The sequence below is a fragment of the Dermacentor silvarum genome, chromosome 10 (assembly GCF_013339745.2).
Source record: "Dermacentor silvarum isolate Dsil-2018 chromosome 10, BIME_Dsil_1.4, whole genome shotgun sequence".
NCBI lineage: Eukaryota > Metazoa > Arthropoda > Arachnida > Ixodida > Ixodidae > Dermacentor > Dermacentor silvarum.
Window position 1 is genome coordinate 68,077,858 of NC_051163.1, and position 17,591 is coordinate 68,095,448.

A 17,591-nucleotide genomic window follows, 5' to 3' on the forward strand; every position below is an offset into this window, starting at 1 on the left:
ACCTAAAGCAGAAGTTATAAGCAACGCCTTTAAACCACTTGTACATAAGCATCCTGAGTGGAGCACTCACGAACCAGTGGGAGATGGGCTTTCTTTTCTACTCTCGAACGATTCTACAACAAATGACTCTACAGCGAACACACTTACAGCGGAATGACCTGTGTAAAGAAGGATTTAAATATGACCCATCCCAATTCCTATCTTTCATATGTATTGTGAACGCTACTACAAGTAAGGACACTACCACTAATTTCCCTGCGCAACTAAGGAATTTAGGCATCCGTGACGGCTGATTTGTTGCTTTACAATGAACTGCACGTAGCGGTGCCACCACTACCCTGCTCAGACGTAACCAAGGAACGCTCTGCGAAAGCCCTACAGGCAACGCTAGCGACTCAACTGACTACCGCACCACTTTCAGAAGTAGTCCTGTTGCAATGCTCCAGGAGTCGCCCAACTTGTACGCTACTTGCTGTAACGCATCCGCGGGTGCGACGGCTGACAAATACGTAATGACGACGTGATGATGTAATTTTAACTGACGACTGATGACATCTTCATGGCCATCTACGACGGCAATGGCACTAACAGCAGTGAGGAATATTCTGTAAAAGAACCAAGAACCAAGCAGGTTTACTTTGCGTAGTTCCCGTGTTTCGCCGCGAAGCATGCTGTGACCTTCGGTGCACTAAGGTAGGCTATGGGCACACATTTTGTCCAAGTGTGTGCACAAAAATATTTGCGACTTATTTCACTAAGTCTCTCCTGAATTCGCGTTAAAGAAAAGTTTTCTTTTGTTAAATGTGCTTATCCTGCTCTATTGTGAGCGGCACAGTGCGCGACATCTATAACTAAGTGACCTGTATAAAGACGGGTTTTGAAGGTCCAGTGCACTTCGTCATAAAGGCATTTGACTGATCATTGAAGAATTCAGTGACGACAAGCGAGTCTTACCCGTTCTCGAAAATGACGCCAACCTGATGCCAGTGGCCATCGGTGAGCTGCTTGCCCTTACTGAGGAACCAGTAGTGCGACGGGTTCGTCTCATCTGGAACGATGGTGAAGATGGCGGTGCCTTTCTTGAGACGAATCTGCAGGCAAAGAAGGGAGAAGAATCCATTCAGAAACCATCAAAGATGATTATCTAAGTAACGAATAGCCGGTCCTGCCTCAACGGGCATTCTCCACACTCATTTTTTGTGTACGATGTTCTATTTTTTTGGCATTGTCTGCAGCTTGTCATTGACCTTCTGTCTAGGCGAGTGAACGACGGCGTTCTTTTCTAATGGTCTTCAGAAGAGATCAAGCTTTGGTGAAATTTCCGAGAGCATTTCATTTACAACTGCTGACACCAACACAACACTCCTCCCTGGCCAGAAGCGAACACTGCGAATGCATCCCACCTGACGAGAGGAGTCACACAATCATTTCTTCTCGGCGCTAAACCATATGGCCTCGCAAGTCCGGTGTGCAGCAGTTGCAGAGTTCGATTCGCGTGCCATCTAAGTATCTTCCAAGATTGTGCGCCAAGTTTGCTGTTCGATCTAGAATCATCGGGAGCCTACATTGGTTAAGCGGCTGGCGACCGACAGCCCATTTACTTTTTTTTTCTCTCCGACCCCTGCTCCATCTTCGTAGTTCAAACAATCTCTTCTCCAACGGGACACACGTGCTCTAATAATAACCCCGTGTGCCTGATTTCTTCATCTTACTCTAACTCGGGTGGAGAAAGTCTCTCTCCAGACTTCGGGCTGGAGCAGCCCTTGTGCCTTCGGTAACCTGGGCCAGCGGTCGAGGACCTTGAAAATCAGTGAAGTTATCAAAGCGCAATATTAAGCATCTGCAGCGGATGATCTCCATCTGCTGTGGCTGTGTCCAGAACAAAAGGCCAAAAGAAGCAAAGTGCTTTGTTTAGACGTGCCGGGACACAGACAAACCAGCCTACAGACTAGAAACGGTTAATTCTGTGCAGTACGTTCGACAGGCCACTTATGCAGCTTCTTCACAAAGAATGACTGTACTGGTTCATTTAACCACAATATGCCATATGTCAAACTCCGCGGTGAAACAAAGAAAACAAGGTGGGAAAGAAAGATGTGTATGCGCTCTGACTGAACATGTAGCTTTAATTACCTCCCAGAAGCCCTGTCCCTTGTCGGAGCGGAGCAGGCTGGATGCGATGACCGTCTCGTTCTGTTCGGTCTTGAAGTCGACGGAGATGTCGAGGCGCGTCTTGCTGGGCAAGTTCAGCGTGAGCCGGGACTCTGCGAAGGGAAACGTGAGCGGGATGGTGTCCACGAGAGCGCAGCCATACTCGACGGGGAAGATGCCGTTGTGGCGGGCCTTCGGTTCGTTCTTGCGAAGCGACTGCAGGCAGTTGTCCCGGTTGAAGTATACCTCGCGGAAGCAGCCCACAAACTTCAGGTCTGTCACTAGCCCTGCAGCGAAGAGAGGTATTGCATTGACTCAATACAGAAGCTGTTGTAGATGTACCAGAAGATTTGCATATTCAACTAGAGATGATGGAAAGGGAAAAGAAAGGCTGGGAGGTCAATCAGACACATGCCCGGTTGCTATCCTACACAAGAAAAATGGGGATAAGGGAAAAAAAAGAAACAACGAAAGGAAAGTGGGTATACTGACGGCGTGTGCACCCGGAAATGCACATACAGAATACAGTGTGCCACTGAGGTGTCTGTAGACTTCAGGAACTGCAGCAATGCATGTCTCGCAGTCTGGGTTTGTGACGTATGTGGCCACGGTGAAAGGACCTTTGCCACTGAGAATTACTTTCGAGTGCATGTGGTCTAACGTGGCATGAAGATGAAGGCACTGGTCTTCGTAGCGGGGGAAGACGCAAATGTGATGTTCTGTAAACTCCCCACACTCACGAATGTCGCATGCGGGTACTATGACACCTAATTAAGTGAGCCAGCAGGCAATAGAGCCAAGGATATCATAGGGGTAAAATTAGCTGTGGTTGAAATTGAAATGCAGAAAATAATGAAATTCAGATTTTAATATTGGCCTTCGGGCGTGGATTGGTCTCTTCCTAAATTGGGGAGTCCAGACCAGAGTCGATGTACAAGTGGGAAGAACGTCAAACTGACGCACGCCGGTCTCAAATTGAGACTTTTTTGCCTGCGCATCAGTCTGCTGTTTACATGCATGGGGTCCCCTCGATGCGAAATAATAAGAAAAGCCGAGGACCTAAGGCTAACCGCAATAAAGGAGCAATACAGCGAGGAATCGCATTTGATAATACCAGGTCGTATAAATCCAGATCCTTGCTGCATTGGCCCAGATCGCTTGTCTACTTATCTGTTTGTTATTTATTTTTATTGGGATAGCAATTACATGGACACTCAAGGCGCATTTCCATCATCATCATCGCCGTCGCTGTGATGTTCCGTATAAAGTCTAAGTGAGATAACATCGTGAGAGGCGCGCCTATGCTCTGGGGGCGAGGAAAAAAAAGCGCGCGACGGTGAGCCGAGGATGGTGGCTCCATCTCGCGCGCGCAAGGGAGGAAGGCGTAAAGGAAGCAAACCGCCTTCTATCGTGCGCAGGGCACCAAAGGAAGGGGGAGGGGCGTTCTACTCTGGCGGCAGCTGCGTATGACACGGCTGACCGCGGCCACGTAAACCCTATCTTGAAAGCGATCGGCGATGGGTACCGAGCCTAGATGCACCCAGCACTGATAGCTTCGTGTGCGCTGTGTTCGATCTCGCCGCTTAGTTCGTGTTAAAGTGGGAGGCAGCATGAAGGTCAATTTGCTCTCTGCTGCTGCCGCTCTCCGTAAGGGCAGCATTTTGAAAGCGCGTTTCCGTGGTCATCGAGTGAGATGCATTCATGTTTGCTGTGCGTGCGTGACACCACGCTTGTTAGTCTATTTTGTAAGCTAATGTTTACAAGTTTATAGGGCTTTAGGTGGGGCATCGCGTTAAGTGCCAATGAGCGCTGTTTGAGAAGCTAGGAAAGATTGCGCCGCGTGTTTAATCCTCTGGCATCATCTTAGAATGTGCCCTTCATTTACACACACTGCACAGGTGCAGCACAGAGGATCAACGTACCACTCAAAACAGTTGAACGCTGCTAACAAAACAAAGAACAAGTATGGAAACTCTATCTACATTACGATGCTGGCTGATAAGGACTCAAGAGAAGTCGCACCATAACCAGGCCTGCCAAATATCAAGCGATGGTCACCAATAGTCAGCCCCATTAAAAAGAGAAGTTATCTTTGCTATTGAAGGGGAGGTCCTCCAGCAGAGAGAAACTCGAAACGCAAGCAGCTGTAAGATATGGAAAAGAGCAAAGCAATGCGCCATTCATACATTCTATAAACACCGAAAGTTTCTTAAAAGTGGGTAACTGGAGCTGTTTGCCGTAAATAATGGCAATATTACCTAAGTAATGACTATATTAGACCTAGAATAAAGTTGGCTTTGAAGTTTACGTCAAACGGAATAAAATTTTACAGTGGCCTAAAATGTACAATTGCGGTGCCTCGGACAACATGGATAACAAGACGCCTGGTGCAGAAGTTGTGCATATTGTCTCTGCATATTTCATTAGCACTCACATTTCAGATGTACTGAACAATAGCCAGAACATGCAGTCCCGCACGACGCTTGCCGTTATTGTAGTAAAAAGCACCAGTTGTCATTTAAAATATGAAATAGTGCCTTTATTAAATGTTACCGTGTGTACAACGTAAACAGAAATCAAATCAAATTTGCCTCGTAACTATGAGTTCTCTTCGTAGGAACTGCATCTATAGTTGCATGCGCCATTGTTTGAAGCAAACAAACTGAATTCTTCAAACTCACATTACATAACGCTTTGAATATGAGGAGTGCTAAAAGAGCAAGGACGGACATCAGATACAATGCACTGCACTAACGATTAACTGTTTATTTCAAGAATGGGCACATTTTATATGGATCTCATTGCACATGGCAAACAGCATATGACATCGTATCAAAGATGGCACACCGCCCCTCCCCCCCCCCCCCCCTCCTTACAAAAGCAGTCAAGAACGCCAATCCCCTAATATATAGGGACAGGGATGCAATGTTCGCACATGCGCCCGCTAAATTTTGGGCAAGGGTTTTATACACAGTTCATAATGGCGGAAATGCTTGAGGGTACTTCACCGCAATACAGATATGTATTGCGGTGTGATTATCAACAAGGATTTTCAATGTGCTGTATAATGGGCCCACCGCAATACAGCATTAAAATGCGGTGAAGCATACACTTTGCGAATTCTATAATTTTTTTTAATTTTTTTTAAAGTTAACTCACTTCTTATCTGCTCTCAGCTACTTTCTAAAATATACATTTAGAAGTTCTTATGGTCATTCTTATCTTTTCAGCGCTACTCAGATTACGAATATGCCATGCGAACATGCCGAAATGAGTGCCTTGGTCAACTACACATCACCATCACTAGCACTTTGGGTGAAACTGCTCACGACATTGCTTCGTACCTGGAGCCTCGTGAGGCACCCCTCCGATGTAGATGTCGGGGTCAAGGTGCAGGTAGTAGTTGGTGTCACTGATGCGCAACGTGTGTATCATCTTGTCTAAGTACACAGTGACGTGGTTCCCGTCGTGGACCATCGTGAAATTGTGCCACCTGGAGTAAGGAAGTGAAATCATGGGTTCAATGCCCTGAAACTGTCAAGTGGATTATGGGTGACTCCGCAGAGGAGGGCTCCGGATTAATAGTGAACGCCTGGGGCTCACTAATGTATACCTAAATGCAAGCACACGAACTTTATGCATTTCGCCCCCACAAAAATGTGGCCGCCACAGTCGGGGGATTCGAATGTGCGACCTCGCGTTCAAAGAGCGACGGTGATATAAAGAAACTCACTTGCGTTCCGAATCTAGCGGACAGTACGAATGCCCCCAAAATATCTCATGTGATCTAGCACTGCAACACCGAGGTAAGGACGTTGCCAGATGATGAGCCGGGCACCATATGTACCACTTAATTTTTACTTGCAGATGCGTTACAACCAAAAGGGCTGTCTTGAGGATAGCTATAAACACGCAACAGTACATGCGACTTCCCCTCCGCGACGTTCTTGGATAGTGGCAATGTCCTGAATCTGAACTGCACCCGACTAAAGCGCTCCTATTGCATCCCTACGCAATGCAGGCCTCACTGACACTCCGTAAATAAATTTTGTGCTATATAGTGCCTCTGGCTCGCGTGTATGGTTCTTGCTTTGCTATCTTGCTCCCTTTCTTTCATCCCAGACTATCTCAGCTTGAGTACAATGGCAAGCCTGTAGCTAAGCCTACCTCCCCAGATGTCATTAATTTCTCTGCGTAGGGCCACTTCAGAATGATCATTCGTTCTCTACACGCAGCCGCAACAAATAGAACAGTGGCTGATACAATTGCACACAAGTAACCCATTTGCTCTTTTTATAACTTTCTTTCTTACAATACGATGGATGAGATAAAGAAAAAGATGTGAAACAAGTGTGAATACTGCTCGACTTTTCGTGTAACCGCAGCGGTGACTCAACCATTATGGCATTCTCCTGCTGAGGTCACGTGCTTGTTTTTCCGACTGCGGTGACCGTATTCCGGTAAAGGCGTAATGCAAAAAACGCTCGGGCAAGAAACGCTTCTGGCGCATATGTCAAACGAAGTCCAAGTAGCCAAAATGTGTAAGGATAGTTAAACTAGGGAGTTTAAATCGTTCGTAACTGGCACAGGGTCGCTCATACGTAGATTCTGCGTCGCTACGGTGCGTTAGACGTTATAAACTTAGCTATTTAATTCCCGTGATTGGAGTGAAAGGGAGACATTGCGCAGAACGAGATACACCGATCTTCTGCCTATACCGCAAGGCGAATTTCAAATATACACAGGTCTTATCAATGATGTACACTCTGTGACAATAACCACCAACACTGACACGAGCCCATACACGTCCCTCGTTTATTCTACGCATACAGACGCCAAAATTTGCTTTCTGAAGGAATAAAGTATCCCTTGGGATGTGAACTGCTACTTAGAGCCTTAGTCAAAAAAACCAGGCCAACCGGTCAGAGGTAATATGACGAAGGAAGAAAATTAACCACATGAAAGAGGTGCTCAGGAAGAGAAAGCTATACTTTAGCTTGCATGCAGTGGTGGAACTGTAGTCAAAATAGTTATACAAGGCAGCGTTACTTCGAATCTCTAGACACTCTCTCTGGGCCATATTCATTACGTAGAACGAATGGCTCAGTATTAAATAAGCCTACGCAAGCCAACGTTCTCCTGGTACTTACATCTCGTCGTGCAGATTTGACCCCATGGTGACGTTCAGCAGCCCTCGGCCAAAGTCTATGCTGAAGAAGAGAGCACCGCCTTTTATGCTGGCAGCAACTGTGTTCTTTGGGTCGTGTTCTCCTGCGGCTAGGAAAAGGACGGCTTCGGGAACGTATACCTAAAGATGAAAGAAACAAATTCCGTACATATATTACCTCAGCGAAACGTGCGTTGTGGTGGCATATAACGCTCGCTGCGGTGCGATGACGTTAGCCCAGAAACAAAAATACAGTTTGGCACAGACCAGGCGTGTTGTCACAAATGCTTTCAGGGTCAACTGCACATGTTACAGGACCAACGCATATTCAGGAGTTTTAGCTTGTCGGTAAACATGTTGACCTTTGCGCAATAGGAATGCCGGGCTACCTAAAACGTAAACGTTAGCGACCCTATTAGTGGTACCAACTGCTGGCGCAGAGTTTAACCAGAGGGAACACAGACGCATTACAGTAGTAACCACTGATATTATGCTTAACTGCATCTTTAAACCGCTGGCAACGGCGTAGTGGTCAATATGGAGCCTTATTTCATTTTCAGCGTAAGGCATTATGGGCTCCATCCAATAGCTGATTCGGTTAGCGACGCTGTCCGCTGTCGTCGCCGTCGCTGGTGTCCGTCGCAGTTATGGTCAAGAATGAGAATAAGTACCCAGTTCCAGCCTGGATCGAACCTGGGCCCTCTGCGCGGGAGTCTGCCACTCTACCACTGCGCCATGCCAGCGCTTGCAGGATGCTGCAGAAACATGTCTTAGCGCGCGAGGAGTCACGCGATGTGAGATGCGCGTCGCGTAGCGTCGATACGTGCACATTTTTCATTGCAGTTGCATTGTATTTCACCAGGTGTGACGACATGTAGCAGTTCCATCGTATTGTGCCATGTGTCAAGGGAAGTGACATGTGCGCTCCGTAGTGACATGTGCACTCCGTAGATACCTTTGTTTACTGTTCGGTACACATTATGGCACCTCTTCGCAACATATGAACTGCTGCTGAAGAAGCGAATTGTAGAGCTACGCGCGTGGCGCCAAGTAGACAACATCAGACTCAGCAGACCGCTGTGCAGAGAGCAGCACAGGCCGCAGCTCGCCGGGTGCTCAGTTCAGTTCGTTCTCATGATGACGAGTGTGTTTCAATAAATGTATACAAATTACACTGCTTTCCGTATACTCAGTATTTAGAATTACCGTCTTCAGGCAGTTTACGACGATCCCCTATGGAGCCGCTCCTCCAACTTACGCTGTGACTGCGCTGCGTGTGCAGGCCTGTTACTTTTTTCTTGAACAAGAACACCAATGCAAGCGCGTCTAATGCATTGTAGTAGGGCGACGCGTCACAATATGTCGCCGCCAGCACTGCTGCCGTCCATGTCTCCGGTAATTAACCCAGTATTCCGTCAATGTCAATACGTATACGGACAAGCTAATTACTGTGTTTACCACACAGTTTACTTTAATTACTAAGTTTACTGGAGAACGAACAATACTCACCCTGAACATCATGCTGATCCTGTTGAAGTCCGAGTGCACGCGATCTTTCCAGTCGTATATGCGGTAAATGATGTACGAGTTGCCCCTCAGTGTCACCGTCGTCAGATCTAGGAATTGAAAAGCGAGAAAAGAAATAGTGAAACATTCCGTCACTTCATTGAGCGTCAATAGCCTCTAAACCAACGTTAGCTACTGAAGCAGACTTATGTGGTCCATTAGCTAGGGCAGTTTTTTATTAGAATGTTGATGTGAGAAGTATCTAACACTTTTTATAAATAATGTGCAACAATGCTGCAACATAGCCGTGTTCATGCAGATCGACGAGTTAATTGGCTTGCAGCCTCAGCCTGCCTTATACTTTTTGTGGATCAATGAATATAACATATTAAATGGGTTACTAATTAACTATATATAACTTTTATTTTCGCATGCAGTCTACAAATTACATGCGTTGTACAGGCTCTTTCCATGCGATTCTTGCAATATGAACGTGGCCGCCATATATATTCTACACTATTCCCATAGAAATAGACGTATATGGAATAACACATTAGAGATTATTGCAATGAACACGATCCTTTCAGTGGGAAATGAACGGATCACTGAATGAAAGTGCAGATTGCGGTTGCAGAGGAATGAAACGTAGGTAGTGCTACAGCAGTTTTGCACTTCGGAGCTCCTTCAATGAATATTATTGAATGGTTGTGCAGCAATTAAGAAAAAGAAGAGCATGTACAGCAGCAATTGTCGTTTCTACTGAATTTCTACTGTCAGCGTTTTGTTCCGTTTCATCTGCTTCCTCTTGTTGCTAAAAAGCTCTATATGCATTGAATAACGTCAACACTTCCAAGCCGTCCCCACCTTCTGCATCAAGGACTTCCCTTCAGCAAAGTCTTTTGAGCAGTCCTGTTAAGACATGTGTGCCCACGCAAAAACAGTGCGTTCAACGTTACACGAACAGCGTGGTGGCGCGCACTTACTGTCGTATCCGCACATGTGGTCCTCGTAGTGGGTGCCGTAGCAGTCGCAGCCATAGTAGCTGTAGTGGTTAACGCAGCGGCCGCCGTTGAGGCAGAAGTCGTACTTGTCGCACAGGTCGACGCAGTCCCTGACCACGTCTTCCTCAACTGAAAGCACGGCATCCACGGCGCTGCCGTTCTCGAGACGGAAGCTGACGTGCCCCAGGCAGCCGAAGAAGCTGTCCGTGTTGTAGTGCATGTCCACCGATGAGTTCTTCGGGTCGATGGCTGGGCCATCCACGGGGAAAAATAAGATTAACATGACCGGACAATCTCAAACCAACCATCCGTGTATGCGTGAAATACGTTATGCTTCAAACATGTTTTCATATACAGTTAAACCTGCTTATAACGAACCTCCATATAACGAATTCCTGGATATAACGAAATTTTTCGATTCCCCGCCGTTACTCCATAGAAGCACATGTATTTGAGACCTCTATGTAACGAAGTGGCAGCAGAGACCCCTCGATATAACGAATTTTCTCCTCCGACCACCTAGAGATTTCACCCCAAATTTTGTCATTTTTGCGCGAGCAGCAACCGGAAGCACCTTCTCCGCCGCGATGGAATGCGAAGCGAGCGCACGTGTGCGTGCGTGCGTGTGCGAGGCGGCCCTGCATCCCTCGACCCGGCGATCTTGCCGCCGCGGGCGTGACCTTTCCCCCTCCCTTCATTCAAATCTGATCCTGCCGCTTGCTGCAGCTGGCCTAGGCCGCCAAGCCGGCACTCTCTCCTTTTTCCAGCTGATATTGCCGACGCGCTGGTATACGCTGTGGCATATCAGACTCGATGAGCGCGGACACGCGCTGTCAAACGCTGGCGGCGTGTGGAACCGCCGCTGGAGAAGCGAGCGAAGTGACCTTCGTGCTGTTGTCTATCGCTTCAACGCAAACTGAGCGCCGAGAACACACAGCACGCACAAAGCTACGAGCCGCCGACGCACCTACACTGCTAGACTCCGCCCCAACGCAGATCGCTTTCAAGATACGGCCTGCGCGACCGCGCGCCGCCCCGCTATCCCTCCCCACTCGCTCCCTCGCCAGTGCCTCGAGCGCAACGGAAGAAGGCGCGCTTCCTCCCTGCTTTTCTTGCGCGCGCGAGACGCGGTCGTCGGCTCCCCTCGCACGTTTTCACTCGCACATACAGCATACGGCGCGCTGCGACTGCGTTATCGCCCTTGGACTTTAGGGTACGGCCACGCTAGCGGCAAAAACACGCAGCAAAAACGCGGGTCAGAAACGCGCGGCAACGCGTCATGCCGCGCGCGGCAAAAGCGGCAGGAATCGTGGGTCTTGCGGCGTGCCGCGCGAAATGGGTTCTGCGGCAAATGCCGCGTGCCGCGTGATGAAGAACCAATCAAGAGCGACGAGGGTGACGTCACGGAGCCATCACAACTGGAACGCCGCCGGTCCGCGCCGGGTTTTCAATCGACGATCGTCGTCTCTCGCATGAAACAACGAGCGCTCGCGGTGTTGCTCGCCCGTTCGGAGAGCGCGGGAGATCTTATCGCGCTGCCGCGCGGCGAGACGCGCGTGCCACGGTGGCCTCGCGGCAAGGCGCTGACGCGCGGCAACTTGCCGCTAGCGTGGCCGTACCCTTATATACGGAATATCTATGAGCCAAAACAAATTTTAGTGCTACAACGCGTCGTGGACACCATCTTTATATAGCAAATACTGATCTCAAGGGCCATGCTTTTGCTGGCGGAAACCGAAAATACGTCATAGTTGTCGCCCCCGGTAATTTGGGCGGATAATGCCATCGTCAAGCCACCAAGCCAAGCGACATGAAAAGTCAAAACGGCCGCTCGGGCCGGCGCGGGGTGGCAGTTCGCAACGTAGGATGCGGGAACGGTCCCACAGTTGCAACGCAACAGCGGGGTTACCAATGCATTGAGTTCTAAGGGAAGCTGTGCCGGGACCGGTCGAAAACGACGGAACAGCCGCGAAAACGCAGGCCCCGGGAACGTAACAGCGAGGTTCTACTGTAACACTATACGACGCTACGACGCCATCATGACGCTCGCTCTTCGTTTCCGATGCCTCGCGCTTGTGCGAAACGACACGCGTCCACGCATCCGGTACCTGGTGTGATATTCCGAGGATGAGTGCTTCGACGAAAACGGAAAACGGGTGCGCGTTACAATTGAGGGCGCGTTAGAATCGAGTAAATACGGTTCACGTTTATTTTTCGAATTTTCGTGCCGAACCTGCATATAACGAAATCCTCTTGATAACGAAGTTTTTCGGGAATTTGTCAATTTCGTTGTATCCAGGTTTAACTGTAGAAGACTTGCCAAACTTACAATACCAAAAATACTACTGTCCCAGCAGGAAACCTTGTAATCGTATCACGTCTGTGACCAGTGATCAATGTGATCAGGACCAATAAAACGGTAATTGTATTTTTACACATCTAGCTTTAAATATCTCGGTGTCTATACTTGGACGCACAGCTTTCATGGTACACACATGTTCATGAAACAACACTTAAGATTTGCAGGAAGATACTTCTTCTTTATAGCTTATGTTACATATTCTCCTTACATTCGCACATGACATATGCTATACCAATTTACGGATTAACCTTGCTGAAACCCCCTAAAGTAGCACAGAATAGAGCACTAAGTGCTCTTCTTTTTATACAAAAAACAGAGTCAGTTTGACATGCTCATGGATTACTACACATACATTTCAAAACAGTTCATATCAATTATGGCGTTCTACTACTTGCTAACAAACTCTTACATAACGCTGTCCTGTGCCCGTCCGTAACATTAACATATCAAAAACTAACATATTCACCATGTTCGACCTGAACCGTACCATTATACATGCCCCATATCAGGACTAATCATGAATTATATTAATGTTCTTACATTGCCGCGAAACAGTGGCACTTTATCGCATAGCATGACATCATCTACATCATTTTATATACATAAGTAGCTTGTTCGCGTTCACCTACTTAACTTACAATAGTAACTACGTTAACGAAAAGAACAAAAGTTTTGCACGGATTTGTAACAAAGCTATTGTAATAATTATATTTTCTTTGCCTTGTAATTCACTTGTAATCACGTATGTTGAGAAAAGGAGCCCTGCCACAACACTTGAAAGTGTTCTGGGGTCCTGCCTGTAGAAAAATAAAATGTAATGATGTGTATCAGAAACAATAAAAATTGACTGGGATTGATTGATCGGTTGGTAATTGGTTGCTTGCGTGATTAAATAATGGATTTAACGGGATCCCCTTTCTGCAGACACTAGCCAAATGGCCGCAAGAAAATGAGTTTCAGGTAAAACACTGACTCGTGTATATATATATATATATATATATTGGTCCTCGGAACACTCACAGCCAAAGTATAGGTAGGATGACGTGGAGTCGGACCCGATGTCATATCCCCCACGGTGCACCAGGGAGGACAGCTTGATGTTCAGATCCTCGTGGTCCACACGCACTCGCATCTCGCCCTCAGAGGGCGTCACGCGTAGCGTCACCGTGTGCCACCGGTCCCGGCTGAGACCTGCGAGCGCGGAAACACAATGCGATGCCGGTGAGAAACCATACCCCTTAAAGCATGGCCTCCGAAATTGGTCAGTGCACGCTGTGCACAACCCGAATTTCGGAGGCTACGCTTCAATCATACAGCCTACTACAAACATTCTTAGAGGGAACTCTGGCGCCACCATTGGAGTGATAGGTGGTACTTATACTTGTCTAGTGTTCATGCTTGTGGTATTTACGGGGCTTTATATTTATAAAGGGAATGACGAGCACTGTCTCGCGCTCGTCACCTGATCTCAGAGGCTATACTGGAATATGGCACACTTTACGCACGCGCTACGGTGCAAGCGTAACGTTGCGTCTGAGGTTTGCAGACCCTTTCAAAGGAATCGGTGCTCTTTCCGTTGAAAAATACTTCCGACGGTGACACTGCCAATTCACTGTGCTGAGCGGTAAACGTACTTTGTCTTGTACTCAAATGAATGGATTAACTTTCTACAGCGGCAGGCAGTTCAGAGTGCTTCCTGGAAAAGAAAACCTGTCTTGTCCTCTCCCATGGCCTCCGAGGTGTGCGCGTGCCGGTTCGCACGCAAATCTCGGAGGCAATGCCTCTCCTCTACAGCTTGACTATTTAGACAACACGTGGCGCGCGAGGCACCCGCACGCTTTAGGCTCCCTAATGCACGCGCGGCAATCGTGGGGACGTTGTCTGTTACGAACTCGTTCGTGTTTGTGAAGCAAGAGCCTGTGAGCGGTTTTCAAACAATCTCCACAGGCGGTCTGGAAGAGGTATCGACGTAAAGCCCAGAGGGAACAGAATAAAGCTTCTGTTCGTAGTGTAGAGAGTCGTTAAGTCCTAGACTCACCTTTCCCGACGTAGAAGATCTCGTTACCCTCCGTGTTGAGGATGTGTATGATTTTGAGCCTGCCGTTTTCGAGCATGACGTAGAGCTCGTAGCTTGGCACTTTGTCCAACTCGGACGACTCCTCCAGCAGGTGGTAGAATAGAAGCCCATGCGGCTTTTCCGTTCTGCACGAAAAAAAAATGGCAAAAAAAGATGGCAAAATATTTTTCGTTTAGCGGAACGTTGACGGGAGCTTCAGCAAGCATCGCTACTGAATGCAACGTAAGCAGCTCTTCTCCATCTCCATCCATCTAGCAGCTCTTGCACACTGAACACACAAAGTGACTTTTATCTTTTACCTTTGTTTTTACGGATTTCATTTCCTTTCACGATTTGCATTTTGATCGTCATATACTTGATACGTCGCATTTCTGCAATCCGCCTTTTTCATTTTTCTGTGCTGCCCTCTGCCGCACGCCGCCGGAAACGTTTTGGAAGGGTGCCGGGGCTTTCGCCGGTTGATTTGTGAACCTGCGCCCTTGTTGAGTGAGCATCGGTGTGTACATTTCATGGATCGCGAATCATTATTAATGGATTCTGTGGGGCAGCATGTCGTTCCTGGAAGCCATGTAGCACTAACAAACTATATATGTATTGACCCTTTTCGCGGCGATCCCGTGGGCGCTGCCATAAACGATCACGTGGTGACGCGCGTCCATTGCTTGCCTCAACTGCCTCCGTTGCCTCCTTGTTTACAATGGAAGTGTATGACGCCGGCGCAGCTTAGAAAACCTCTGTTTTCGGAGATATCGTAGACGGTGACTAGGTGGACGACACGAAGCTTTGATCACAGCGTCAGAGAACATGCAAAAGCGCTTTCGGAGCTGATTAAGCTATGTCCAAACGGCGCAAGCAGCGTATATGGTGCTTGTTCTAAAAGCGGGGCTAAATATGTATTCCAAGCTATCCAAGCTTTCCGATTATGAATGCAGTCAGGATTAGTGTGTTTTGCTCTTTGTTCTTTATTCGGCGAATATTTTGAAGCAGTGGCTTGTCAGTTTCTGACTCAGTGAAGTTCCTCGGTGCGGCCACTATCTGATTATTTTCTGCCTAATCGCTCGCGGGTGTGCTTAGTTCCGATAGATTTGTTCTTGCTGCGCACAAGGCTTGAAACGTAGCTGTTTTGTACATTGTAATGTCTTGTAGCAAATATATATTACAGCTAGTAACTCGCTTACTCTTGTGGACCGTCACGAAACATTCAGCTTCGACCATTCGTGCGCCATAGCTAGGTGTAGTCCGTCATTTATTCTGCGTATACAGTGCGCATATAAGTGTGCGCCCATTCACTTATTCTTGATACGTCGGCGATATAGTGGGCGTAAGTTTTCCTGCCATTTGGGACAGATGTGTATAGATAACGTGCACAAAACTTATAATGACAGGAAGCGGCGCTACTCCCTTTGTCATTGTTTAACGAATGGTACTCACTCTTTCCGACATTCTGGGAGTGAAGCCCTTTCTTTGAAGGTTAGCGATACAAGGCTGGCGGATGAGCAAATTTCTGTATCCTCGAGGAAAGCCGCACATCATAAAGTGCCGGTAACACGTTCGGACAGTTGCAGCAGCGGTCCACGAACTTGGCCACACAGATTCATTCTATTCCTTAACATGCCAGTCACTATTTTTGCATCCAACTACTGCACACGTCTTCAATCCACATGATTCAATCTAGCATGATTGGAGCACAGTGTGTTAGCGAAAACGCAGTTGCATTTCCGACAGGCTGCTGATCGCACAGAAGCAAGGCAGAAGCGGTAATGGTTTCGTATTCGTGCGCGGTCGTTGAGGAGAGGTATGGCGCGCCGCCGTGAGCGCCATCTCGTTTCTCTAAAACAAACTGCTTCGCGAAAAGGGTCAATATAGGGTGAGCAGGCGTGAGTGCGCTGTTTTGTTTATAGTGTGGCCGATAAAGGCACGCTGAGTTTCCTCTGCCGGCGCGGCTGCTTTGTAGTTTGATGTCGCTGACTCCTGCACTTGCACCTCGCTTTTTAAAAATTCTTTTTGCACATTGTTTAGGCATTTTGCATAAATAAGAATTTTTCGAGCGCGGAGCCTTCCGCGTCGGATTTAGCAAAGCGGTGCACTTGTTTAAATTGACATCTATAGCCACAGATCTTTGTTAGCATGAAAAGTGGGGAAAAGGTGCATCACTGATATGAAAAAAAAAAGTCAAAACGTCGAATAAAACACACATACCTGCTCATATGAGCCGCGTTATTCCACCGTGAGACGAGTCAGTATGAGCGCCTGAGCTACTCAACAGCGACTGTGATCCAGTTACAAATATCGGGCTGTTAATTTATATGTTGGCACAGCCGTTGGGCACAGCGCTGTACGTGTCGCCGCTTGCAGCTTATTGTGTACGCGCCGTGCGAAGCGAAGAGTAGTTTATTTCAAATCGCTATGGCCAGAACTGAACTATAAAAGCAGTTTCCTTCGTCCTAACTTGCTTACTTTTCAGTACAGGTCCGCCGGTAGCGGGTGCGCTAACTCGACGACGTCAGGATTCGCTGAACAGGATCAACATTGGCTCAAACTTCATGTCCACGGCTTGAGAGGGTCGAAGCTTGCGCATTTCAACCTTTCAACTTTGTAGGCATGTTTTGACTCACTGTGAGCACGATTATTTATATATACCAACGAAGGCGTTGCGGCTATCGCGTTATTGGTTCGACGGCCTAACGCGCGGGGTTCGGTCGAACGATGGTAGGCACGGCGATTTTATCGGTGCCGTCGACAAGAAAGCCCGTCGTAGTGCCAAAGGCCACCGCAGCGATGGCCTAGGGGTAGAGCATCCGCCTCGTATGCGGGAGGTACCGAGTTCAAATCCCGGTGCCGCCGGGATCCCACCGGTTTTTCTAATGGGTAGATATGTCCCCTGGCCTGGTGCTCGGCTGTCGTGGGGACTCACATCTCGAAAGAGGGCCCAATAGAGACTTGTCTCTGGGCGCCTCTTGTCCAACCACAGACGGCCTTGTAGACGAGCATCCGCCGCGGCTGTGGGAGGCAAGTGCTGCCGCCGGGTACCTACCGGTAAAATTAGGTACAAGCGCGCTCCCGGTCTGGTGCTCGGCCATTATGGGACCTCAACGCTTGGAAAGGGGTGTTTGACCTCAACCCGAAGGCGCCCTCACCTCAAAAGGTGCTTGGACCGCCATGGGAGTGGCCCAGACATCACTTTTTTTTTTTCGTGCTCACGTTGGTTTCGACGGGAATTCAGGGCGCAGGCTCCTTTCCCAAGCGCATCACCCCTGAAGAAAGCCGAACGCCAGGCCGGAGCACGCTTGTACCCATTTGAACCAGTGGGTGCCCGGCGGCGATGGG

The 17,591-nt window shown here is 48.1% G+C and overlaps 1 protein-coding gene across 8 annotated transcripts in view; it reads right to left on the reverse strand.

The window, feature by feature from the left end:
• The window catches only part of LOC119465963 (axotactin-like), a 213,231-nt gene that overhangs the window by 86,453 nt on the left and 109,187 nt on the right, over positions 1-17,591 (reverse strand). For all 8 annotated transcript variants that reach the window (XM_049656830.1, XM_049656832.1, XM_049656829.1 and 5 more), the window contains 8 exons: positions 14,226-14,389; positions 13,208-13,378; positions 9,808-10,074; positions 8,828-8,934; positions 7,302-7,459; positions 5,496-5,644; positions 2,134-2,438; positions 955-1,091 (listed from right to left, as the gene is read on the reverse strand). In XM_049656830.1, coding sequence (XP_049512787.1) covers positions 955-1,091; positions 2,134-2,438; positions 5,496-5,644; positions 7,302-7,459; positions 8,828-8,934; positions 9,808-10,074; positions 13,208-13,378; positions 14,226-14,389 — 1,458 coding nt within the window. The remainder of the gene's footprint in view (positions 1-954; positions 1,092-2,133; positions 2,439-5,495; positions 5,645-7,301; positions 7,460-8,827; positions 8,935-9,807; positions 10,075-13,207; positions 13,379-14,225; positions 14,390-17,591) is intronic.